Below are 27513 nucleotides of genomic sequence, written 5' to 3'. Positions count from 1 at the left end.
CTTTTTGGGGGTTTTCAGGAACATATTTTTAACACAGAGCTTTGTAAGGCTGTGTCACATTTTGATATAAAATATTCATGCAGTGAGGATACTCTGTGGCTGTGGAATTAGGAACACTGCAATATTCACAAAATCCAGTAGAATCTAGATTTTGCTCAACTTCAAAGGAAAAATATATTATCTATGACAACATGTAACCTATTATAATGGGAAAAAAAGGCTATCACAGAACTCTTGCCTGCGAAGTATTTCCTGGAACATGAACACTGAAAGATGCTTGATATGTCACTATTTATAAACTCTCTTACGCCTTTAATTGCTATTTTATCCATTTTTAAGGGGGCAAAGATAGTTTACCAGAGCTGCTCATATTAAAAATGTTGATTTTTTTTGTACTTTCAGATCCACTTAATCTAGACTGATTGGTGTTAACATTCTTTTCCTTATCAAGTTGATAAGCAGCAGTTGCTAATTAGCAAACTTGATTTTTTTGGTGCCTTTGGACTCACATTCCCATACCACTTTGATCTTTATTTCTCTCTCTGCTGAATCAACAAGCAGTCTGAATAGCTGCATCCTCAGTAGGATGAAGGTGAAATGCAAAGGAAACAATGGATTTGTGACCTTCTTTTTCCTCTTGTGTTTACTAAAGGGCTGGATGATTTTTCACAATATATATCTATATCTATAGCTATATCTCTATATCTATATCTATATATATATATATATATCCATTTTCTGTTTATTATTTGTTAGTTGTATTATAGTAGCACTTAGAGGACTCAACTGAGATTGGGGCTCCATCATGCTAGGCTCTGCATACATACATAATAAGAAATGGTTTCTGTCCACCAAGACAGGCAAAGGGTGGGAGAAAGGCAGTATCACCCCCATTTTACATGTGGGGAACCTGAAGCACAGAGAGATGAAGTGACTTACCCAGGAGTGACTTACGCAGGAATTCTGTGGCAGAGCCTGGAATTTAACCCAGATATACTGAGTCCCAGTCAAATGCCTTAATCATAAGCCCATCCTCTCTTTGTTTGTGTTTTACATTAGAAATTCCGATATTTGTTTGCTGTTTTTTTTGTTTTTTTTTCTGGAAGACTGGACAATTAGCAGGATCATAAAATCACTAGTGCTAGAAAGTACAACCTGAGGAAATGAAGAACAGGGATTTTTCTTTAGACTGTTCAAAACCTTGTCTACACTTCAAAATTTTGCTGCTTTAATATATGCTGGCATAGTTAGAGGCAAAACTCCTCTACAGGTAGGCAAAGTTGTACCGGTAAAAAAGCGTTTGTAGTGGTATAAGTGCTTATTCTGATTTGGCAAAACGAAATAAACTATGCCCGAATAAATTCTGGTTTAACTGCATTTGCACTGGGGCTCTTAATGGCATAACTGTATCGATTAAAAAAATCACAGCTGTTACTGACATAGTTATGTTGATAAAACTTTTTAAGTGTAGGCCAGGCCTAAGACCTTGTTTCTTGTTTTGTTTTTAACACCTGTTTAACTCAATTGCCCGAGCAAGGGTTGGAAAGAAAGATCTATTTGTTAAACGCCCCTCCACCTCTTCAGTTAATGCTGGAGAAAGCTCCCATTGATGTATAGGTTTTGCTTAAACCATTCATCACAAAGGTAATATTGTGGAATTCACTGGTTTGTAAGTAGAGGTATGTTTTATTTGTATAGGGAACAGGGTTTGTGAGAGGACACAACATTATGTATGGTATGAAAAATTTCTGATAGTGGATTTAATGCTGCTTCAATCATTTTGGCAAGGAGGCCCTGATTAAGTGAAAGGTAATCTTTGTATGATTAGAAATGGAACTCATTTCACTTCTTCTTACTTCCTAGGGCAGAGAATTGAGGGAGCTCAGAGGAAGTGTAAGGACTTCCACTTAAGTGACTTCCACTTAAATAGGTAGAATATTTTTGCTTTTGATGAAAGACTCCTTAGATATTTTTCATTAAACAGTTTTTCTTTTGTAATTCCACTCATTCTGTTACCCCATTATTTCAAATTGGTGTGGATCTTATGTGTAGAGTGATGAATTTTGTACTGGAGAATTTGGCTTCTGCATCTCTGATAGATCAACACAAAGACCCAGCTGTTTGTTCTCTTTACTCAGAGAGGTTTAGGGCTCCGTCTATTCTTACAAGTGAATGTTGGCTGTGGTATAGAAATTGAAAAAGGGTATGTATGGAGCGACACTCCAAAAGTGATGAAAACCGTATCTGCCAGCTGGTCACTTCCACCTATCAGTTGAATGAGTTTGAGTGTAATTGTCATCATTGCAGTTTGCAGGATCTGAGCAGCAAGAAAAAATACATAGGTGAAATATGACTAGGGGGAAAATAACTGATAAACATAATGACAAACTGAAATCAGGACATAGTTCTTGCAAGAAGGCCAATCGATATAGCTTATTTTGTTTGTATTGTAGTTGAATATGCATGTAGTTGAATATGTGTCTATAGGAGTGTGATCATCTGCATTACGTTCTTTTCCTTCCTTTCTTCTTTCTCACAGTGCATGCCAATTAAAGGCCTTGGATTTGTTCTTGGAGCCTACAAATGCATTTGCAAGGCTGGATTCTATCATCCCAACATCTTTTCAGTGAACAGCTTTCAGAGTAAGTGCTTTTGCTTGAGTTTTTTTTTTTTTAAAAAGAGAGGGAAAAAAATAGAAATAGCATTAATAATGCAGGACTCCTTTTTATCCTTGTCAGGGTTATACAGTAAATTCCCAATGGCCTGCAACTCTAGGATTATAAAATCACTTAAGGAGTTTTAGCCCTTTGTGATACTATTGAAGATCCTGTAAAACATACCTACTTTAATCATATTTGACTTGTAAATTAATTTTAAAAATATGAAAAGAAATCTTGGTACCGGGGAATGAAGCTTTCTGGCATCAGTATTTGTGCACAGACTGTGAATGAATGAATAAATAAATAAATATTTGTTTTCCCTTGTACTAGTGCAGAATTGATGCTTTAGTCACAGCTTCTTTGCATTTTTAATTGTCTTAATATTACCTGAGTTGTATAGGAAAATCCAAGCTATAATTTTGTGCAACATGGTTATTAGAGATGGTTGGGGCTGAGAAACTTGTCACTTGTGTGATGTACATAACATATGACTTCTACAGGCTTCCTGAAAATACATGAGGTGAATGCTTGGTATGTTATCCTGTTTTGCCACAAGGGGAGAGACTTGATGAATATCAGGAAAGCTGCTAATTAATTTATATACTATGTTTCCCAGATTGCACACTATTTTAAATGGTAGTGAGCCCATCATCTCATTTGCATGATGCTAATTGAGGCCTGGTCTACACCCAAATTTTGTACTGGTGTACTATTTAGGTTAAGAGAGTAGTTATACCAGTCCAACCCCTAGTTTGAACACATTTATATTGTATATAGGTGCCTTTTACTGACATGGCATATTCCACTTCCTGTACAGAAATTGCTATATAGATATAAAACACCTTTTATACAGGTTTAACTGTGTCGATACTAGGGGATTGTACTGCTTTAGCTATGCTGGTATAGTTAAATTAGCAGGGCCTTTTGTGTGTAGACAAAGCCTGAAACTGGGTTAGTTTTCCCCTTGTAGTGTCTTAGTCATAGATGCTCAATTGCTTTTATTTCTTTAAAGCTACTAAAAAAAATAGCTAGATTCTAGGGAACCATGGCCTGAATGTGGCATGAGTAGTACCCTATGGCCATGTCTACACTTAGAAGCTTACAGTGGCACAGCTCAATGAGTGACGGTAGCTGTGTCTCCTGCTGACACAGCACTGTGTGCACAAGTACTTATGCTGGAAAAACTTATGTCACTCATGGGGGTGGTTTTTTTTCACATCTCTGAGCGACTTAAGTTTGCTGACATAAGTGCTAGTGTAGACATGGCCTTAGGGAGTCTGAATAAATTTAACCATCCAATACATTCCATTTATACGTCTCTCTCAGTGGTTCCTCACAACATTATTTAATGAGCCGACTTTGTTTCTTATGTTATAATTTTTGCCCCTTGTTTACAATCTTTAGAGGAGAAACTTGTTCTCCTATTTTAAATATACCTGAAACCACTGGGACAAAACACCCAAATATGTAAGTGATGCACATGTGCACCATGGATGGATTGATTGCATTATTGAGTCTGAACTCTCAAGTGAACTGGAGGGTAGACTGCAAGACTGCCAAGTTCAAAACATCCAGGTTCTTACTTCGTATTTGGGTTGGTGTACAAGTGTGGTGGTATATGTTCACTTGAGTAAAAAGTAACAAGCACTGCAGAAGGAATAGCAACAGAATAGGGGCCCTTTCTAATGGTAGGAAAGGCTGAGATTCCCATGTCTGTTTGAAGCAATCCTGCACTTTGTAGGGGTAGCCGCTGGGTCAGCCTATCAGTGGGTAATTAAGTAGGTCAATCCTGATATGGATCCACAAAGAGATCTCAGTCTTGGCTCATTACATTATATCATGTATGTGTGTATATGGTATAAATAGTTCAGTATGTTGTTCCAAAGTTTGCATGATTCTTTTTGTTTCACTATTTCATTCATTTTTGTTGAGTGCCACAGTCAAGTGGTAATGAATTGATTTTTTCATTGGGATGGAGTTGGGAGCAAAGTACAACTTTGTGATACTTATTTCTCTCCAGGCTTTGCATGAATCTTTTAATGGACTGAGAGTGATGCTTCGTTATTTCTGCCATGCAGAGTGAGTTGTTATGGAGATCAGGATTTAATTCCTTGGAATGTGAATATGCAAAATTAATTCTATGATTTTATAAAAACAAATCCACAAAACACACAAAAGAGAAGAATAATATATTTAGGGATATCAACAACACTGATCACTAGTACCGGCATATGCTGAAACTTAATCGCCTACAAATTCAGTTCTCTGGGATCACTCTGAACTACCCTGAAACTGCTCTGAATTAACATGATAGAGCTTGAGTTTGGGAATGTTCTCTTCTTTATAAGAACTGCTCTTATTCAGCTAGATTCAGCTCTGTCTGCCAAATCATGTCAAAACTGAACAGTGAGAGACAGCCAATGCCAGAAGTAGGGAAGATTATCAAGTGACAGAACAAAAGACATTGATTCAAAGGCAACTTAGCCCTGTAATCTAAATGCAACAAAAATGAAACAAGGCTCAGGGAGTTACAACACACATTTGGAGAATGTTAAAGGCACTAGCCTTAAAATGAATTCCAGGTGTGAATCCTGAGACGGCTGAGTGCTGTTGTGATGGAAATTGTCTGACCTGAAAGTCAGCTAGCATAGATAGGCTGGTAAAGTCTGATGATAAGAGAGATATATCTCGGAGAAGTGTAAAAGAAAATGTTCCTAGAGCAAAAACATAAAAACTGAGAAGATTCTGAAGGGCCAAGATAAGATTTATAAATAGCAATGGAATTGCACAGTCATTGAGTCTGGATCTGCCTTAAGTCAAAATATTGACCTGTGTGGCGTGTATGTTAGACTGAAGTATTTACAAATGATCTTATTGGAATTCTGCACCACATTCGAATGTGTTTAATGTTGTTGCTACCTGGTCACCCAGGGTTACTGATGAATCCAGCAAGACCCTGAAGCTCTACACTTCTTTGATAAAGTGGTGACAGCTGCCTTTGATGGGAGTGGAGACCAGCATCTCAGCTAGTTCTTTGAAACATTTCTTCTTTGAGTCAGCGTCACTTTGGTTTGATTGAGCCCACTGTTCTTCATCCAAGGGCTGATCTCTTGCAAGCATTGGGATGTTTATTATGTTGTTTTCAGAAAATGAGATCTTTAGCTGGGTATCATTAGAATAGAATAGAATATCAGGGTTAGAAGGATTAGCATAGCCCACATCCCGTCCAAGTGATCTCATGTAGACAGTGAAGAAGCAGGAGACAAGATAGGTGCCTACAGGGACTCTAGGAGTGAGAGTTTTTGGGGAAAGGGGGAACAGCTGCCCATTACCTCTGAGTCCTACTGGAGAGGACTGATTTGAGCCACGATAGCACTAACCTGCCTACTCCAGCCAGTTAGCCATACCTTGTGGTTGGTATGTTGAAAGCAGCAGAGCGTCTGAGTCGTACAAGCACTGAGTCACTGACCATTGTGAGGAGGAAATCATCTAGTAGTGCTAACTAGGGCTGTCTCCATGTCAGGACCCCGGTGAAGCCCATTTGTAAGATATCCAAGATGTTGGCAGATCCCATGCGTTGCTGGAGCTTGGTGTAGTTACTGCAAAATCAATGAGAAAACATAGCAATTAGAGGTTGGGTCAGGCTGGTAGTTGGAAAGGTTTTCTATGCCCAGTGTTGGATTTATGAGGATGAGGGGGACCATTCTGCTTTTCCACTGGGGTTGGCTCACTCACTTTCTTAAAGGAGGTGTTGCTCATTTGTAAACAGCCTAATCTGAGATACTGTGCCCGAGAGCCCCATATGGATTTTGATAATCTCTGAGAGTGTTTAATTCCAGAGAAATTAAAACATATCTGACTCACACATAACTCTGCTTCCATATAACGTTTGGTAAAGGGAAACTGCCCCCATTTTCTCTTTCCAGCACTGAGAATTAATTAGCAAACACTAACAATAAATGGTCAAATTTTATTTAGTTATATAATAGTCTTATAGTAGAGAAAACAAAAATTTTAAAAATGTCCCCAAGGTTGTTGTGGGATAAATCTTTTATTTTCAGAATGTTATTTGGGTCTCCAAATCTTTCAACACACACACACACACACCCACCCACCCTTAAAAACTCAAAATTATAAATATAATTCTTCTTTCTGCCTAATTTCCCTTTTGTTGTCTGTTGTAATCACTTTGAAACTTGGGTCAGGGTTTGAGCTGCACTGCAGCCCAGAAGGAGTGGGGGTGAAGGTGGCTTTAAGTCAACTTTGTGCCCTCCCAAATCTAGGCTGCTGCTGTGAGGGCTTGTTTGGGCCTTGGAGTAACTTGGACAGGCCTGGAGAGCTGCCTAATTAAAACAGCATGTCCCAGGTGCCTTGAATCTTTACAGTGCTACCTGCGGAGGTGGAGAAAGTGACTAGGGGCAGAGGCTATTCTAGATTTGATACTGACTGAGAGAATCTGGTTGAGAATTTGAAGGTGGAAGGCAGCTTGGGTGAACATGATCATGAAATGATAGATTTCTTGATTCTAAGGAATAGTAGGAGGGAAAACAGCCGAATAAAGGCAGTGGACTTCAAGAAGGCAGATGTTAGCAAATTCAGAGAATTGGTAGGTTAAGATCCTGTGAGAAGCAAGTCTAAGGGAAAAGAAAGTTCAGGAGAGTTGGCAGTTTTTTAAAGAGACATTTTTAAGAGCACAAGAGCAAATTATGCCAATGCACAGGAAAGATAGGAAATATGGTTAGAGATCACTCTGACTTAACCAGGAGATCTTCAACGACCTGAAACTCAAAAAAGAGGTCATACAAAAGTGGACAGTAGGTCAATTTATGAAGAATGGATAGAAAAAAACCTCAACACAAGCATGTAGGAACAAAATTACAAAGACCAAGGCAAAAAAGAGATTAAACTAGCTAGGGACATAAAGGATAACAAAAAAAAAACCATTTTATAAATACATTAGAAGCAAAAGGAGAACCAAGGATAGGATAGGACCATTATTCAATAAGGAGGGAAAGACAATAATAGAAAATGCAGCAACAGCTGAAATGTTGAATGTCTGTTTTGTTTTAGTTTTCACCAAAAAAAGTTAGCAGTGGTTGGAAGACTAACATAGTGAACATCAATGTAAATGGGGTAGGATCTGAGGCCAAAGGAGGAAAAGAACAAGTTAAGAATTAGACAAGTTAGTTGTCTTCAGGTCAACAGGGCCTGACAAAATACTTCCTAGACTACTTAAGGAACTGGCTGAAGAGATCTCTAAGCCATTAATGATTAACACTGAGAACTCCTGCAGGGTGGGAGAGATCCCAGAGAACTGGAAAAGGGCAAATATAGTACCTATCTATAAAAAGGGGGATAGGTACAACCCAAAGGATTATAGACCAGTCATTTTAACTTTGGTATCCAGGAAGGTAATGGAGCAACTAATCAAACAATCAATTTGTAAGCCCCTAGAAAAAAAATAAGGTGATATGGAATTGTCAACATGGATTTGTCAAGTACAAATCATGTCAAGCCAAACTAACACCCTCCTTTGACAGGGTAACAAACCCTATGGATGGGGGAGAGCAGTAGATTTGATTCATTTTGACATTGGCAAGGTTTTTGATACTGTCTCACATGACCTTCTCATAAACAAACAAATATAGCCTAGACAAACCTGCTATAAGGTGGGTGCTCAACTGGTTGGAAAACTATACTCGGAGAGTGGTTATCAATGGTTCACAGTCAGGCTGGAAGAGCACATCAAGTGGGGTCCCTGAGGAATCTTTCTTGGGTCTGGTTCTGTTCAATATCTTCATAAATCATTTGGATAATGGCATAGACAGTACACTTACAAAGTTTGCAGATGATACCAAACTATGAGGAATTGCAAGCACTTTGGAGAACAGAATTAGAATTAAAAACTATCTTGATAAATTGGAGAAATAGTCTGAAATAAATAGAATGAAATTCAACAAGGGCAAATGCAAAGTATCACATTTAGAAAGGAATAACCAATGGCATAAATACAAAATGGGAAATGACTGCCTAGGAAGGAGTACTGCAGAAAAGGATATGGGCATTATAGAGAGTCACAAACTAAATATGAGACAACAGTGTAACACTGTTGCAAAAAAAGTGATCATTTGGGGATGTATTATCGGAAGTGTTGTAAGCAACGACATGAGAAGTAATTCTTCTGTTCTACTCAGCACTGATAAGGCCTTAAGAGGAGTATCGTGTCCAGTTTTGCATACGACACTTCAGGAAAGATGTGGATACGTTGGAGAAAGTCTAGAGAAGAGCAACAAAAATGGTTAAAGATCGAGAAAACTTGACCTATCAGAAAAGACTGAAAATATTGGTTTGTTTAGTCTGGAGAAGAGAAGACTGAGAAGGGGATAGAACAGTCTTCCAGTACATAAAAGGTTATCATAAAGAGAAGGGTGATAAATTGTTCTCCTTAACTGCTGAGGACAGGACAAGAAATAATAGACTTAAATTGCAGCAAAGGAGATTTAGGTTAGACATTAGGAAAAACTTTGTAACTGTAAGGGCAGTCTCGCGCAAGAACAAATTACCTAGGAAGATTGTGGAATTGTCATCACTGGAGGTTTTTAGAAACAGGCTAGACAAACCCTGTGTCAGGGATGGTCTAAATCAGTGATCGGCAGCCTGCAGCCCACGCCATTTCCTGCAGCTCCTGTTGGCCAGGAATGGTGAACCGCGGCCACTGGGAGCTGTGGGCGGCCGTGCCTGTGGACGGTCAATGTAAACAAGCTGTCTTGCGGCCCGCCAGTGGATTACCTTGACAGGCCACAGGTTGCCCATCACTGGTCTAAATAATACTTAGTCCTGCCTCGTTGCAGGGGACTGGACTAGATGACCAATTAAGCTCCCTTCCAGTCCTACATTTCTATGAGTTTATGCTGGGGATCTGTCTACTCCACCCTAGGGTTGCCAATTTTGGTTGAATGTATTCCTGGAGGTTTTGTCACATGACATAATCTTTAATTAAAGATTAATCTTTATTTCCTGGAGACTCCAGGAGAATCCTGGAGGGTTGGCAACCTTACTCCACCCCTTATATTCACCTCCTGCTGACATGTCCCCTATGTTAGTGCTTCTGGCAGGGGACTTGTAGAGCAGAGTAAGATACATTGAGCAAAACCTATACTAGAGAGAATTCTGGCCCGCTGGTTCCAGAGCTCTAATGCAGGGTTTCTCAAATGGGGTCGCCGCTTGTTCAGGGAAAGTCCCTGGTAGGCCGGGCTGGTGTTTTTACCTGCCCCATCTGCAGGTCCGGTCGATCGCGGCTTCCACTGGCCGCGGATTGCTGCTCCAGGCCAATGGGAGCTGCTGGAAGCGGTGTGGGCCGAGGGACGTACTGGCCGCCGCTTCCAGCAGCTCCCATTGGCCTGGAGCAGCGATCTGCGGACAGTGGGAGCCGCGATTGGCTGGACCTGCAGACGGGGCAGGTAAACACACTGGCCCAGCCCTCCAGGGGCTTTCCCTACACAAGTGGTGACCCCTGTTTGAGAAACCCTGCTCTAATGCCTCTCCTATGTTACTGCAGCAGCAGAAAAGGGCCACAGCAGATGGGAGAATCCCAGAATCTTGCTCTTATAATCTAAATTTAAGTCCTGATTCTGCAGTAGATTGCACACAGGCAGACCCTGCTCACATCTGTGAAGCGTCTTGTCAACTTCAGTGAGAGTCAGCATGAGCATAAAATTAAGTGCATGTGTATGTCTTTCCCAGGTTTAGGGCTGTAGATGGCAGACTCTTTGGGGCAGCAGTGGACCTCATTTCACTCTCACACTGTTGATGCTAGAATTGCTCCTAATTTACACTAGTATATGGTCACTGGAAGCAGGAGCAGTACTTTGTTCTGTAAAATGTCTGGCATATTTTAAGGGTGTGTGTGTATGTGTGTGTGGGGGAGAGAACTTAGGGAATGCTACCATGACATTATCAAGAAAATGTTTTCAGACATACTTCTAGAAGTGTGCATAAGCTAATGCTGTAGCAAGTTTGGGAAATTTGCTTTATAACTATAGTTCGCGAAATAACTAGGGAGCCCATTTTATGATTTACAAAATAGAATGAGACTCTTTGAGTTTATAGAATATGCTAGAAGTACATGCACAGATCACAGGTATAAGTATTGGTTAAAACCTTATGTACATTCCAAATTAATGGTGGTTGTGTCTGTAGCCTGGTCTACACTAGGCGTTTAAACCGGTTTTAGGAGCGTAAAACCGATTTAACGCCACAACCGTCCACACTAGGAGGCACCTTATATCGATTTTTTTAATTTTTTAAACTGTTTCTCTACTTCCCTAAAGTAAAGAGGAGTAATGCTAGTATCGGTATTAATTAGATTAGATAGTGTTAGTGGATCTGCTGATTTGGCCATGGGCTCCCCAGAGCTATCCACCAGTGCACCAGTGACCGCGAACCCGCATCTGAAACTGGGATGCAGTGGTGAGTAAACAGAAAAAAACTTTTGATATTTGAATATTTCCTGTGCGCCCAGCGGGGAGGATCAGATCGTGGCGATGCGATCTGAAATCAAAAAAAAAAAAAAAAAAAAGCAAACGGCGACCATGGATGATCATGCGCAGCAGGCAGGCAGTCAAGATCAGAATCAGCGTAACAGAAGATAAAATTCAAAGAGAGAAAATTAAAGATCAGAGACAGACGCAAGCACAGCAGCAGCGCACTGCAGCAGTGACCAAAGCAAAAAAACGCAAAGGAAAGCCATGGACTGGAGGACTGGAGCCCTCCTGCTCCAGCCTCCGAGTTGCAGCAGCTGCTATTTCGCATTTCTTTTCTTGGCTGAGCTCAAACACAGTGGGTTCGTCAGTCGTGCAAGTGTGGCGGTGTGCACACACACACACACCCCCAAACCCCCAAACCCCCCACTGACTCAAGCGAAATTACCCTATGCTCTCTTTTTACTACATGCTCTGAGATATTTACTGAATGCTGCAGCTCGATGACAACATCCCTGGCTTATGGCTGGCTGATGGCTGAATATGCTGGGTGATGGTACTAGTCCTCATCATCAGCCTCAGGGCACATCAAGTCAACTGCATATGGGGCCATGCAGACTTGGGGTGACCAGTCGATGGCTTGGTTACCGTCCTATCAATGGTATGCTGGTCGGCCCTTTTTTCCTGGTAGATGGTCAGCATGGCTAATAACCATCGCCCCTCATGCCAATGAGGGCTGCATAAGACAAGACCCATGAACCATGAGAGAGTGTAAGATCCTGAAGCTGCCTCTGATGCCTGAGACTGTCTCCTACTCTCCTGCACTCTCTGTCTGGTGTACTCCTGATCATAATGGCACATCACTGCTTCCACTCTCATCTCACCTACAAGTCACATTGGGTATTCCTGCTATTGTGTATTCCTGCACAGAGCAGTGGGGGGAATGCTAAGGTAGCACAGGAAGGCTGGGGAAGGCTGAGGCAGGAGAATGATGATTGCAGAGCAATTTCACAGCTGGCAGCATGCAGCTCACTCTCTCTGCATTCTCTGCACTCTGACTGCAGCGTTCTCTAGTACACTCTTCTGCTCTCTCTTCTGTTCTCTCTGGATTTTATATCTATTTAAGGAGGACTTTTTCTTTTTGATCTTTGAAAGGAGGGATTGACTCAGGGAGTCATTCCCAGCAGCATTTTAAGCAAATTTAAAAAGCCAGGGCACAGCAGGAGCAAGCTGCAAGCCATGCATCTATGGTATGGTATACCTGGTAATCTTGGTACAATGGCATGGTATGTATGGTGCACTGATATCCATGCTAAAATGCTGCTGCAAAGCTGCGCTGCTGAATGCTGCTGCTAGCGTAAGCGCTCTAGCACATCCTCTGCACACGGCCAAAGCAAAACACAAAAATGACATGCAAAAAAATCTGCCTGCCGCAATCATCCAAATGAAAAAATGCAGGAAAATGGAAAAAGCTTTCTTGAGGGATTATTGCCCCAGCAGGCACTGGAAACACTTATTCAGAACCACAAGCATGAAATGACGGAATCCCCCGCAGATGCCCCATGCGGAATGCCTATGAAATGAGGGAGGAGGCGAGGGGAGCTAACGATGGGATAGGGACCACAGTGCTCGTCCACGCTGGGAACAGTGCAACGACTTTAAATAAATCCCACACCATGGGCTTATTGTTTTTACATGGCATTTACTGTTTTTTTTTTAAAAAATTTTTTTTAAAAAGTGCATACATTTTAGTATTAGTTTTAGTGTACCTGTGAAATGTGAGAACCCTCCCACTCACATGAGCACATACAGTGATAAGCATAGGGGAAACATGCATTTGTGTGACAAAGAATGAAATATAATCAAATCCCCCCAAAATATCTAGAAACATGCAACAAAATTAGATGTAAATGTGTGCATTTTATGGCTTCCCTGGGTACTCTTAGCATTCAGTATTCATCTGCTGCAGGGACAAAAAATGCTGTTTGTTGTAGATGATAGTACTTAGACAAGGTCCTTGATCTCTGGTGGGGCAGTGAGTGACCATCTTCAATAAATAAACTATATTGGAAGGCTACAATGAGAAAATTAAAGTAGGACTCTCACTTAAATTCAAAGTACATTGCCCATCAATAGGCCTTGGTTTCAGGTGTTAATCTTGGCAGGCCAAAAATTAACAACAGAGTAGAAAGTTGATTCTCAAATAAGTGCTGATATACAGCCATTTCCTAGAGTCCATCATCAGAGTTCTGAGTTATTTCAGGACTGACTTTTCATTTCTGCATTTGCCTTAGTTAGCATTCTACCATAGTCTCATTGTTGTTTGATGTTAGTATTTATAATGCATTGAAATGAGGGCAGCGTGCTCAGTGCTGCAAACATCACTGGCGAGGCAAAGAAAACCTCAGAAACCTTACAAAACATTTCCTTAATCTGTTGTTTTATTGCTTTATATGCTGTGGAGATTTTAAAAGTCTATTTCTTTGTGTCCTCTGAATTGGCTTCATTGCTGGGATCTTCAGTTCTGCCAAGTGGTTTGATGCCAGTCATAACTCATTCACGTGCTGATTACCATTCAGGTTTCATGTAATTTACTGAGGTTTTTCTGGATTCCTTCAGAACAGGCCCCAAGTTTAACTATTTTAGGATTTGCACTTTCCAGATGTGTTGGCCAAATACTGATTGGATAATTACATTTAACATAACAGTAAGAATAGAAAATGTTTAACATGCTGAGATACAAAGAAAAATCATTAATTCTAGCTGAAAACCTGCTGTAGAGCAATTGGTGAATATTTCCATGATGATCCTGATAATACCTAGATTTCAGGGCTAAAACTAGATTGTGAGTGAGCTAATAATAATTCACAATAGAGTAACTGACAGAGAAGTTTTTTGCAAATTACTGCTGAGTCTATTTATTTTCCCTGATGTGTTTATCTAGATAATGAAGAGTCCTCCAGACATTCGTTGAAAAGCTTCTGAGTGCCTAGAACCTTGCTCAGAAGTCTCCAAAATGTGTGCTGTATCTTTCTTTTCTCAGTACGTTAGGATGGAGCATACTCTTTTCTGATGTTGTCAAGGTTCCTTCCCCACTCTGAACTTTAGGGTACAGATGTAGGGACCTGCATGAGAACCTCTAAGCTTAATTACCAGCTTAGATCTGGTTTTACTGCCACCACCCAAATCATTTAAGAGTTATTTGGGAAACTCTGTCTACCTTCCCACCCAGACTATTTCCCTCCCAGTAGTCTTGAGAGACTTTTCCACCAAGTTCCTGGTGAATACAGATCCAAACCCTTGGATCTTAAAACAAGGAAAAATCAATCAGGTTCTTAAAAAGAAGGCTTTTAATTAAAGAAAGAAAGGTAAAAATCATCTCTGTAAAATCAGGATGGAAAATAACTTTACAGAGTAATCAGATTCATAGAGCCCAGAGGAACCCCCTCTAGCCTTAGGTTCAAAGTTACTGTTTTTTTAATGCAGCTGTGTGTGTATGTGCGTGTGTGTGTGTATGTATAAAATGTATATACATAAAAATAATGTGCTAGGTATTTTAGACATATGACAGGTCCTTATCCTAATGAGCTTACAATTGATGGGCCAGCTTGTGCCTTAGGAAGACACATTATTCCCACACCACTTTCTATTTGTGAATACAGGGATATATGCATCTGTTCATTCTCTCTCTCTCTGTATTTATTAATATATGTATCTAAATATATATTCCTATGTATATGTAGGTACCCGTGTGTGTGTGTGTGTGTGTGTGTTTTGGTTTGTGTAGGTATCTATTTGTTTGTGACAATACTCATGATAGATAATATTTTGGTAGTAAACCAATAAAAATAAATACACTTTTGTTCCTTCTTCACTCCGCTTTTTCCTTTTCTTTTTTTATTGTCCACAGTAACTGGGTGCCTTTTTCTCATACTTTCAGTTTTGATTAGGATTTTTCTTCCCCTGCAGATTAATTTTTAAAAATTCCTTTATATTTTTATTTTCCCCTTTCTAAGGCCAACCTTTTTCATCTCTTCAAGACTTCTGTACTGATGCTGCCATTTTAAGCTTCTTATTTTTCCTTTTAATATTCACACATTCTCTCAATAACTCTTTCATATTCATTTCTATGCCTTCTTCTTTTCCTTTCAGTTAAACTTTTATTTTCCCTTCACTCAATTTATCCTTCCTTTCCACTGTCCCTTTAGTCTTTTACTTCTCTGTGGCCCTTCCTTATTCTCTTTTTATTTCTGAGTCTTTCAGTACTTTCTATCTGGTTGGTCCTGTGCACATTGATGTTAAAGGCAAAACTCCAGTTGACTTAAATAGAGCAGGATCTGGCTCCCAGTCATTGCCTACTCACTGAACTGTTTTCTTTTCTCAGTGGTCCCAGCCAGTGCCACTTTTGGGCAGAAAAGTCTCCTGCTGGAGCCATGTTTGGGCTCAGGATGTTGCTGTAAAGCACAAGAGTGTGGCACAAAGGGCCCCATTCCTGCCAGTGCCGCAGTGAAGTGTTCACGTTTCATGCATCACTTGAGCTGCTCTCAGTTTGAGTGGATGTTACATCCCTCAAGTGGGTGAACAATTGGTCAGAGGCTAGAAGGTGGAACTCTCCATTTTTGCACATACGCAGAGGGAAATGTTGTCGTCTTGCAGTGCTTCAGGTCATGTAACGTGGGGGATAGGTTGGGTTTAAACTCCGCACCCCAACAAATTTCTTGTTCATTGGCAGCCGTGACAATAAATAGGAATGTCTGTTAGAGAGACTGTGTGTATTCGTATAAAAGTGGCAATGTTTTGTGAGGGGGAAAATTGTTGATAATGGGAAACTTTTTGTCAGATTCTGAAAAATTTCAGCCAGGCCCAATATATATCATCTGCGGATTAACTGTAAGGAAGAATCTTTCTTAAGTCAAAAGATACTCATCACATAATTACTCAAAGCAGGCAGTGCCTTGGATGCATATTAATGACCTTTCTTTAAAGACAATTGGAATCATGTCACCAGATTATGGCTAAACCAAGGTATGCTGTTTCACTATAAAGCCATATTGTGGTATTTGCTGTAACATGCAACTGTTTATCAGCTGTTATCTCTATAACATGTGACATGCATAGACATGAAAAAAGCATCCAAGCAAAACTTACATAAATAAATGCTTGAAAACACGGATTAAAATATATTTGACAATTTGTCCAGGTTAAAGATTTAAGAAAAAATTATAATAGTTTCAGTTTTTACATCATGCAAAACTTTTAATCCATAGCCAATATCTGATGTAAATAAAAATGTAAATGTCTTAATTCTGATAAAGGTGTAAATGCTGTTTTTTCAGCATTTACAACAGGGGTGGCCAACCTGTGGCTCTGAAGCCACATGCGGCTCTTCGCAAGTTAATATGTGGCTCCTTGTATAGGCAACGACTCTGGGGCTGGAGCTACAGGTGCCAACTTTCCAATGTGCCGGGGGGGTGTGTGCTCGCTGCTCAACCCCTGGCTCTGCCGCAGGCCCTGCCCCCGTTCCACCCCTTCCCGCCCCCCTCCCCTGAGCCTGCCATGCCCTCACCCGTCCCCCTCCCCCCCCAGAGCCTTCTGCACGCCACCAAAGAGCTGATTGGGAGGTGTGGGGAAGCTGATGAGTGGCTGCTGACATATTACTGTGGCTCGAGCTCAGATTGGTCATCCCTGATTTACGATATTAAAATATTTTTATTGTTATTTATATAGTGGCCACAATACAGAATACATTAAGGAAGGGCTTGCTTGTAAACCAGAACTGTGAGGATTAAAGAGATGATCAAGTGGCTGAGAATAAGAGAGAGACTTCTAGCTAGATGGGTGGAACAAGTAAAAGGTGACCCCCATCTATGGAAAATAAGAAGGGAACAGATGAAAGCTTGGAGAACAGGTGGACATGAGGTCAGAGGCAGGGTGAGCTAGTTCATAGCAAACTCTGAAAACCAATAGTGTACTATTAATTTGGATGTGAGGATGGATGGGATGTAGGGAAGGTGATAGAGAAGAGGAGTGATGTGGATCTGCTGGTTATTCATTGGTCTATCAGAAGTTCAGTAAATAGAGATTTAGTCTTTTGCCTCACTCTGACCCTAATTCTGGCAGAGCTCCCAGAATGCCGACAGGCAGAATAACATATATGGGATATGTGGAAATGAGAAATTCTGGGGTCCAGAAAGTCTCCCAGATTAATGGACTTTGGAACAAAATTAAAGTCGATGCTGAATTTGGTGGCAATGACTTCTGGTCCCTCTTGGGTAGCTAATAATTGGTGAGATCACTTTTGTGGGATTCTTCAGCTGACCCAAGTTTGATTGTTTCTAGCTTCTCTTCTCTCACCCCATGGGAGCTTCTGCCTCCCATCTCTTACTTCTCTCTGGGTCAGAATGAGACTACATCTCCTCTTATATCCTGGTTGGAGCTAATAAAATCCACTTATCTGCGTGAGTCACTAGTACTTTTTTCAGGGCTTTAGTACCTGCATTTTCGATGAGTCTCCACAGAGAGACCCGTGTTCCTATATTGGTTCCTGGACACTGCCATCCCATTACATTGTTACTATGAAGTGAGAGATTCCCTAGGGTAGTCCCTAAACTAAATGTAGGGAATATTGCAAATTAGGGCTGTCAATCACAGTTAATTCACATGATTAACTCAAAAAAATTAATTGCACTTAAAAAATTAATCACGATTAATCACAGTTTAAATTGCACTGTTAAACAATAGAATACCAATTGAAATTTATTAAATATTTTTGATGTTTTCTATATTTTTAAATATATTGATTTCAATTACAACACAGAATATAAAGTATACAATGGTCACTTTCTTATTTTTATTACAAATATTTGCTCTGTAAAAGTGATAAAAGAAATAGTATTTTTCAGTTCACCTCATACAAGTACTGTAGTGCAAACTCTTTATCATGAAAGTGCAACTTACAAATGTAGATTTTTTTGTTACATAACTGCACTCAAAAACAAAACAATGTAAAACTTTAGAGCCTATAAGTCCACTCAGTCCTACTTCTTGTTCAGCCAATTGCTAAGACAAACTAGGTTGTTTACATTTATGGAAGATAATGCTGCCCACTTCTTAATTACAATGTCATCTGAAAGTGAGAACAGATGTGCACATGGCAATTTTGTAGCCAGCATTGCAATGTATGTACGTGCCAGATAGTGCTAAACATTTGCATGCCCCTTCATGTTTTGGCCACCATTTCAGAGGACATGCTGATGATGCTTGTTAAAAAATAATGCGTTAATTAAATTTATGACTGAACCCCTTGGGGGAGAATTATGTGTCTCTTCTGTTTTACTTGCATTCTGCCATATATTTCACAAAGTGCCTTCCAAAATCTGAGAGGGATGAGTGTAGAGCATGCTTTCAGAAGTCTTAAAAAAGCAACACTCTGATGCGGAAACCTTAGAACCGAACCACCAAAAAAGAAAATCAACCTTCTTCTGGTGGCATCTGACTCAGATAATGAAAATGATCATGTGTTGGTCTGCTCTGCTTTAGATTATTAGTGAGCAGAACCCATCATCAGCATGGACGTATGTCCTCTGGAATGGTAGGTAAAGCAGGTTGGGACATATGAATCTTTAGTGCATCTGGCACGTAAATATCTTGAGACACCAGCTACAACAATGCCATGCAAACGCCTGTTCTCACTTTCAGGTGACGTAAACAAGAAACAGGCAGCATTATCTCCTGCAAATATAAACAAACTTGTTTGTCTGAGTGACTGGCTGAACAAGAAGTAGGACTGACTGGATTTGTAAGCTCTAAAGCTTTATATTGTTTTATTTTTGAGTGCACTTTTTTGTACATAATTCTACATTTGTAAGTTGCACTTTTATGATAAAGAGATTGCACTACAGTACTTGAATTAGGTGAATTGAAAAATGCTATTTCTTTCATTTGTTACAGTGCAAATATTTATAATAAAAATAATAAGATAGTGAGAACTGTACACTTTATTTGAAAATGTAGAAAATATCAAAAAATATTTAAACAAAAGGTATTCTATTATTGTTTAAAAAATTAATCGTGCTGTTAATCACACAATTAATCACAGTTCTTTTTTTAATCGCTTGACAGCCTTATTGCTAATATCAGAATATTATGGCAATGTTATCGAGTTGCAAAGGTAAAACTCTGATTAAGACAATAGGATTAGACCCATAACGTATGCATTCTGAGCTCACATCCTACAGACTTAGCTTGTCTGTGCACATGTGCACATACTCTCACACACCTGAAAACAAGAGGAGAGAATTATCCTTACAGTTATTTTTTGCTACTTCACAAATTTCATTCCAAAGGCTCCAAAAGTTCTTCAGTAGCCATATACACATATAGCACCACTGGGATGAAGAGCAGGAACCAACAGATGCATGTCATACTGCATACATTGCTGCAGGAGGGTAATTTTGATGGAAGATACTGGAGCAATTCCCAGCTCTTGTGAAAAGTGAAGAAAGGTGTCACATTTATTTTGACACTAAATTGCTTGGAGCTTTCATCAAATTTTCCAAAAGTTATTTATGGAAGCCCCTAAATCCTACCTAGAGTTTGTATTTAGCACTTCTAGCAAGTTTGGTTTACTATTTTTTTTTTTACAGCTCTCCTTTTCCTTTCTACTTTGCTCCATTTAATTCTGAATTATCTGCAATGTCAGTGCCTGCCTGTACCTATCATGCAGAGGTTTGCTGATAGATCCCTTGAGACCTAAAGCAGCCTCTAAATTCTTCCTCTTAACTCATGAACTTCCCAACTTGCCACTATGCCGCTGTTTTGCAGAAGTTCACTTGGTTTCTTCAACTGTTGTATACTAGGGGTGCATCTACACTGCAGATTCATTCAGCGGCGTATAGTATACATACCCATTAGACCCCTAGCTTGGGTATAAACAGCAGTGTAAACAGTGAGGCATGGATTAAGCCAGCACAGCAAAGATACACCTGAAGGGTATGAGTATGTTCCTGAAGTATATATACTTCTCCTTCTCTACTGGCCAAGCCGTGCCCCTGTTTACACTAGCACTGTAGTGTTCCACTGCCTCCTGCTGCTGGAGCCCTTCCCACCACAGCAAAAGGCTCTGGCAGCGGGGGAAGGCTCTGACAGCTCCCTGTGTCTGGAACCCTTCCTTCCCACAGGGAAAGCTCTATCGGTGCAAAAGGCTTTGGTGCGGGGAGGCAGTAGGAAAAAGCCTTTCTGCACTAAGCCTATCTCCCCTCTGCCAGAGCCTTTCACTGACACGTCCGTGGTGCGGACACAGTGTTTTTTTCACTGTGGCGTGCAGCCATAGTTACACTACAAGCCCCTGAAAGCAATGTGTAATGTAGACATAACCTGATTGTATTCTCAAGGTTTGAAATTTGTGCAAATTGTTTCTGTGAACATTTTATTTTTTTTCCCTGTAGGAGTGTCAAAATAAAAAAAAACCTGTTCTTGGCCAATGTTAACAGATTGTATATAGATCAGAAGCTCTCATACTGGAGATTGTAAACAGGTGTCTTTGGGTCATGACCTGCATACCCTTGCTGTATTGTTAAATTTGCAGGTGGGGGGCAGGCAGGGCCAGCTCCAGACCCCAGCGCGCCAAGCGTGCGCTTGGGGCGGCGTGCCGCGGGAGGGCGGCAGGCGGCTCCGGTGGACCTCCCGCAGGCATGCCTCCATCCCGAACCCTGCTTTGCCTCCAGCATTTATAATAGTGTTAAATATATATTAAAAAGTGTTTTTAATTTATAAGGGGGGGTCGCACTCAGGGGCTTGCTAAGTGAAAGGGGTTACCAGTACAAAAATTTTGAGAACCACTGAGATAGACAAAATGTTAACAGTCTTACAAGACTTCTTCCTCTCATGGTTTGTGTTTGTAAATGAAAATTAGGTACGGTACCCAAGAACGAGTTCCACTTTGGGTAAGGAACTGAGTAATCATCCAATAGTGTGCTGAACAATTGTTAATTAAATTGGGTTTTATCTAATTTGAAGGTAATTAACTCCCTAGATAACATCTTTATGGAATTAAGAAACAATAAAAAAATCAGATCAGAGTCTGTACTCTGAGTGTTGAGTAGCTAGCAGGGTCTGCTCTTCATGTCTCAGTAAGTATAAAATTTCTTTTCCCCATGCTCCAGGCCTCTGATGTGATAAATTCTGTCATTCAGCAGTTGCCTTCACAGAACTAACTTTACAATCTGAACCTATTTTAAGAATAGTGGGAATGCATTTGGCATGTGAGGTTGCTCTCCTCTGATTTCTAAACTGGACTGCATTTCCCAGGTGGAGCGACCTGAACAATCCCTGCTAGCTGTGCTGTAAATTAGTGAGAGGGGAAAATGGGGAGTGGGAGAAAGGTCAACAGAGAAGTGTTTTGCTCCTGTATGTGTGAACTGCCTGTGCCATGGAATTAAAGATGGTTTACTTCCCGCATTTGATACTTTCAGGAAAAGATACAGATAATCACTTCTCTGGAGGCGAGATGTCTGAGGAAGTCTACACCTGCCTACCCTGCAGGGAAGGATGTTCTTACTGTACAGATGATACTCCCTGCTATGCACAGGAGGACAAGTATTTACGACTTGCTATCATCTCATTCCAAACACTCTGTATGCTGTTGGACTTTATAAGCATGCTGGTAGTCTACCATTTTCGCAAGGCAAAGGTAATCATAGGCATGTTTTCTTTTAACCTTCATGCCTGTTATGTGTTGCAGACACATTTGTTTTAAATGAAGTGCTCCCAATTTGAATGATTAACTTCCTAAGCAAGCAACTCTAATCTATTTTACATAGGCCAAGATTTTCAGGCATGCCCACATCCGTTTTTAGGTTCCTGAATATGTGGCCTCATTTTCAGAAGTGCCATGTACCCAGCTGATTTCAGTGAGAGCTGTTGGGTACTCTGCAGTTTTGAAAATCAGGCCATTTATTTAGGCTCTTTAATATGGATATAGGCACCTAACTTGAGGCACCTATGTTTGAAAATCTCAGCCTGAATGTATTTGAATCCCATTAGGAAGGACAGACATTTTAAATCTGCAGACAGCCCACGTGGTTGATGATTACTTGAAAGAAATGTGTCTAAAATGCTGATAGTTAATGAAAGTTTTAATTGGGTACCTTTGGGTAAAGTTTTGGTTTAAAAAATATGGGAACATGTCCCAGCAATTTGTAGGCTCTCTCTGGCATTCCTATAGTTTCATTTTATATGCTGCCCTGATAAACTTGTCATGTTCACCTTATTGCAAACATTTCCGCATATAATATTCCTGTTAGTTGTCTTGTTGTTCACAGCACTCTCTTGAAAACTTCCAGTTTACTCAAAAATGAATAGAAGCTTGCACATATTTACTAGTTAGTATGGGAAGATCTACATGTCCATACAGCATACCACATTATTGAAATTAATAGCTTCAGCCACTGTCCATAAATAGATTTCCACTTGGCTTTCCTGAACAGCAATTGCCCAGTCTACTGAATCTGAAAGTTACGGAGATAGAAAAGTGTGTGTCACGTTCTTCAAGATAACTACTTCGGTATCCTGGCAGGAAATCTCCGAATGAGTTGTAAAACTCTTTTTTCTCTTTCTTCTGTCTCCGACAGAGTCTTTGCTGAAATTTTACTTTTTTACTGAAATGTTACTGAAATTGTTTAGATTGATTCAGACGACAGACTTGATTGGATTTATAAAGTTTCTCTTAATGAAAAAAGTCTGTTGAAAGCATCTGGTTAGTTGCCTAATATTAATTTAGCAGAATAACTCCATTCCAATTCTATGAGGTTTTACCCCTTATGGTAATTTTATAGTCTTCTAATGGTTGTGTTAAATAGATAATATCATTAAGAGAAGCATTTCTTGTGAATTTAAATCAGATTCCAAGCCTGAAGTGCAGCAAACAAAATAGTTTGCTTCCCATTCAGTTAACATTAGTGTTCTGTGGCAAATTGCTGGCACTATTATGATGGGTCTTGCACTTTCTCTTCTTTGGGCAGGGTTCAGGGCACCATGTCTTGCCCCTGAATTGGAATATTAATTGCCCCACTAGTGTCCTTGAGGAGGGGAATGGAGAGGGAGGGACCTGGGCCCGCCCTCTACTCCAGGTCCCAGCCTAGGGGCCCTGAGGATAGTGGTGAACCACTTGAACTGGCGGTTCCTTCCCCTGGGCTACTTCCCTCTCCTGCCCTTCAGCTTGGGGAGGGGGGGCTTCCTGCCCTCCCTCTGCACAAGCCAGGTGCCCCTTACCTAGGGTCTTGGTCTTCTTAGCTCACTGCAGCACTCCTCCAAACTTTCTTCTGCTTCTCTTCAAACTGTTCTCTGCTCCAATACCAATCCTTTCTGCTCCAACTCCCACACTGTCTGATTGAAGCAGGGGTTTTTATCATGTGACTGACTGCAGGTGCTCTAATTGGCTTCAGGTGCTCTAGTTAATCTATAGCAAACTTTCTTCCCCTTACAGGGAATAAGGCTCCCTTCTAACACTCTCCTGCTGCCCTCTGGCCATGCTGTATCACAGTGCTTTGACATTTTTTTCCTCCTTTCATTGAAACCTATATTAAGTTTTATAAGCTTAATAGAGAGGAGGATGTGGATGTTTTTAACTCTTTCACATAACCAATACTGACCAGGTGTGTGAGTGTGTAGATACTATTGTAAAACAAATAATAAATATATCTACTTTATTACATATATTACAGACTTTTTGGGAGGGGGGCGTGGGAGCCTCCCACTTTTGCTACCATTGGTAGTAGTGAAGCTGCATCCGTGGTAGCATAATAAGTGATTGGCATTTTCTCAAAAAGTCAAGTGTATACACAACCCCAGACAGGACCTGAATTTTTAATATTAAAAAACTCAACCAGCATCTCCAGTCCTTTCCACTTCTAAAATTCCTGTCCAGCTTTCTTTATACATCATAAGGAAGCAGGAAAAGGCACAAGCCCGGTTTTTCCAGATTTGTAGGCTATCTTTAAGGCCTGAATAAAGAGTGTTTCAGAAGTCAGACATGGGACAAAATAGATGTTTTTCCCAGACAGAGAGTTGTCTTTGAACATTCCATTTTCATTAAATTAGATGAAGTCAGATTCAGTTATAGTTTTACTGCTTTAAGAAATGTTGATTTTCCTCTAAAGAAACTTCTTACAAAGGAAAAAAATCTTAAAAGCAGCAATGAATTGGTGAACAAGCTTTTTCCTTTTTGAGCAGTGTTTTTAATGAATAGAAATTGAAAAATTATGTCCCACTGCTTGTCCTGTCAGTCAGCTGAATTTTCTCTTGGATTCCTTTTGTGTCCTTTATCTTGTTGGTACAGCATGATTTTTTGGGGGGGGAATCTTGTGTAATTAACATGAAATGAGGAGCTTTATGACCGGGCAAACATACTGAGAACAATGACAATTTGCATAAGAAAGCTGTCTGTTACATTGGGTAATGACAGAAAATTGGAATGGAAGAATGGAGCTGGTAACTGGCCATGTATTTTCTGTCAAGAGGAAAAGTCATAAAAATGAAATAAAAGCTATTGGAATGTTTAAAATATCTAGACGCTGAGAAAAACTTGTATTTAAAAGCAAACAAAACAATCTTTATTATATTAGAAGATGTGTGCTGTGTTATGGTTGAGATATAAAACTGCTCCAATCCATTGAGACGGATCAGTGTGGGAAGGAGAGCAGTTGTGATTCACACAGGTGTGAATACAAAGGCAGATATTTTAGAAAAAAATATTTTTTTCATGTAAACTTTTAATGGACTATGTACTGCCACCATTTAAAAATATAGATTCTTCTTCGAGTGATTGCTCGTATGCATTCCAGTTAGGTGTGCGCGCGCCGCGTGCACGCTCGTCGGAAGATTTTTACCCTAGCAACACTCGGTGGGTTGGCTGGGCGCCCCCTGGAGTGGCGCCGCTATAGCGCTAGATATATACCCCTGCCGACCCGTCCGCTCCTCAGTTCCTTCTTACTGCCCGTGACGGTCGTTGGAACAGTGGAGTGCAGGCTACAGCTTGCTGACCTCCACAGCCCTAGCTTCTCACTTGTTGTTTTCTCATACTTGTTGTATATAGTTAGTTAGATTAGTTTACTAGCTTGTTATAGTTAGTGGTTAGTTACTTAGGGGAAATTGAGGGGCTAGCCCTTCTTTTTCCCAACCCGGTGCAGGCTCATGCCCAAGGCACCGGGATTTAAGCCGTGCTCGGCCTGCCAGAGGCCGATGCCGATTGGAGACCCTCACGATTCGTGCCTGCGGTGCTTAGGAGAGTCTCACCTTGCAGATAGTATCAGAGGGGTAGCCGTGTTAGTCTGGTTCTGTAGAAGCAGCAAAGAATCCTGTGGCACCTTATAGACTAACAGATGTTTTGCAGCATGAGCTTTCGTGAGTGAATACCCACTTCTTCGGATGCAAGCAGTGGAAATTTCCAGGGGCAGGTGTGTATATATAAGCAAGCAAGAAGCAGGCTAGAGATAATGAGGTTAGATCAATCAGGGAGGATGGGGCCCTGTTCCAGCAGCTGAGGTGTGAAAACCAAGGGAGGAGAAACTGGTTCTGTAATTGGCAAGCCATTCACAGTCTTTGTTTAGTCCTAAACTGATGGTGTTAAATTTGCAAATGAATTGGAGCTCAGCAGTTTCTCTCTGGAGTCTGGTCCTAAAGTTTTTTTGCTGGAGGATGGCCACCTTAAAATCTGCTATTGTGTGGCCAGGGAGGTTGAAGTGTTCTCCTACAGGTTTTTGTATATTGCCATTCCTAATGTCTGATTTGTGTCCATTTATCCTTTTCCTTAGAGACTGTCCAGTTTGGCCGATGTACATAGCAGAGGGGCATTGCTGGCATATGATGGCATATATTACATTGGTGGACGTGCAGGTGAATGAACCGGTGATGGAGTGGCTGATCTGGTTAGGTCCTGTGATGGTGTTGCTGGTGTAGATATGTGGGCAGAGTTGGCATCGAGGTTTGTTGCATGGGTTGGTTCCTGAGCTAGAGTTACTATGGTGCGGTGTGCAGTTGCTGGTGAGAATATGCTTCAGGTTGGCAGGTTGTCTGTGGGCGAGGACTGGCCTGCCACCCAAGGCCTGTGAAAGTGTGGGATCATTGTCCAGGATGGGTTGTAGATCCCTGATGATGCGGTGGAGGGGTTTGAGCTGGGGACTGTATGTGATGGCCAGTGGAGTCCTGTTGGTTTCTTTCTTGGGCTTGTCTTGCAGTAGGAGGCTTCTGGGTACACATCTGGCTCTGTTGATCTGTTTCCTTATTTCCTCATGTGGGTACTGTAGTCTTGAGAATGCTTGGTGGAGATTTTCTAAGTGTTGGTCTCTGTCTGCGGGGTTAGAGCAGATACGGTTGTACCTCAGTGCTTGGCTGTAGACAATGGATCTTGTGGTGTGCCCGGGATGGAAGCTGGAGGCATGAAGGTAGGCATAGCGGTCGGTAGGTTTTCGGTATAGGGTGGTGTTAATGTGACCACCACTTATTTGCACCGTGGTGTCTAGGAAGTGGACCTCCGTGTAGATAGGTCCAGGCTGAGGTTGATGGAGGGTGGAAGCTTTTGAAATTATGGTGGAATTTTTCTAGAGTCTCCTTCCCATGGGTCCAGATGATGAAGATGTCATCAATGTAGCGTAGGTAGAGAAGGGGCGTGAGTGGACAGGAGCTGAGGAAGCGTTGTTCCAGGTCAGCCATAAAAATATTGGCATATTGTGGGGCCATGCGGGTGCCCATAGCGGTGCCACTGATCTGGAGATATATATTGTCATTAAATTTGAAATAGTTGTGTGTGAGGATAAAGGCACAGAGCTCAGCAACCAGTTGTGCTGTGGCATCATCAGGGATACTGTTCCTGACAGCTTGTATTCCATCAGTGTGTGGGATGTTTGTTTGTGTAGAGAGCCTCTACATCCATGGTGGCTAGGATGGTGTTCTCTGGAAGGTCACCAATGCATTGTACTCCCAGCTATCTCCGTGACACCACTGATTTCCTGAGGAAACTACAATGCACCGTCAGTTTAGGACTAAACAAAGACTGTGAATGGCTTGCCAATTACAGAACCAGTTTCTCCTCCCTTGGTTTTCACACCTCAGCTGCTGGAACAGGGCCCCATCCTCCCTGATTGATCTAACCTCATTATCTCTAGCCTGCTTCTTGCTTGCTTATATATACACACCTGCCCCTGGAAATTTCCACTGCTTGCATCCGAAGAAGTGGGTATTCACTCACGAAAGCTCATGCTGCAAAACATCTGTTAGTCTATAAGGTGCCACAGGATTCTTTGCTACCTTGCAGATAAGTGCCGCATTTGCAAGTCCTTCAAGCCAAGGACAAAGAAGGAGTGGGACTTTCGTTTGAA

At 40.9% G+C, this 27513-nt stretch overlaps 1 protein-coding gene across 1 annotated transcript in view; it reads left to right on the top strand.

The window, feature by feature from the left end:
- GPR158 (G protein-coupled receptor 158) overlaps positions 1-27513 on the top strand; it is a 317370-nt gene that overhangs the window by 134019 nt on the left and 155838 nt on the right. The window contains exons 3-4 of the mRNA XM_039521128.1: positions 2540-2642; positions 21613-21830. Coding sequence (XP_039377062.1) covers positions 2540-2642; positions 21613-21830 — 321 coding nt within the window. The remainder of the gene's footprint in view (positions 1-2539; positions 2643-21612; positions 21831-27513) is intronic.

This window comes from Mauremys reevesii, linkage group 2 (genome assembly GCF_016161935.1).
Source record: "Mauremys reevesii isolate NIE-2019 linkage group 2, ASM1616193v1, whole genome shotgun sequence".
In the NCBI taxonomy this organism is placed as follows: domain Eukaryota; kingdom Metazoa; phylum Chordata; order Testudines; family Geoemydidae; genus Mauremys; species Mauremys reevesii.
Note: the sequence above shows the minus strand (reverse complement) of the source record. Positions and strands in the feature narration are given on the sequence as shown.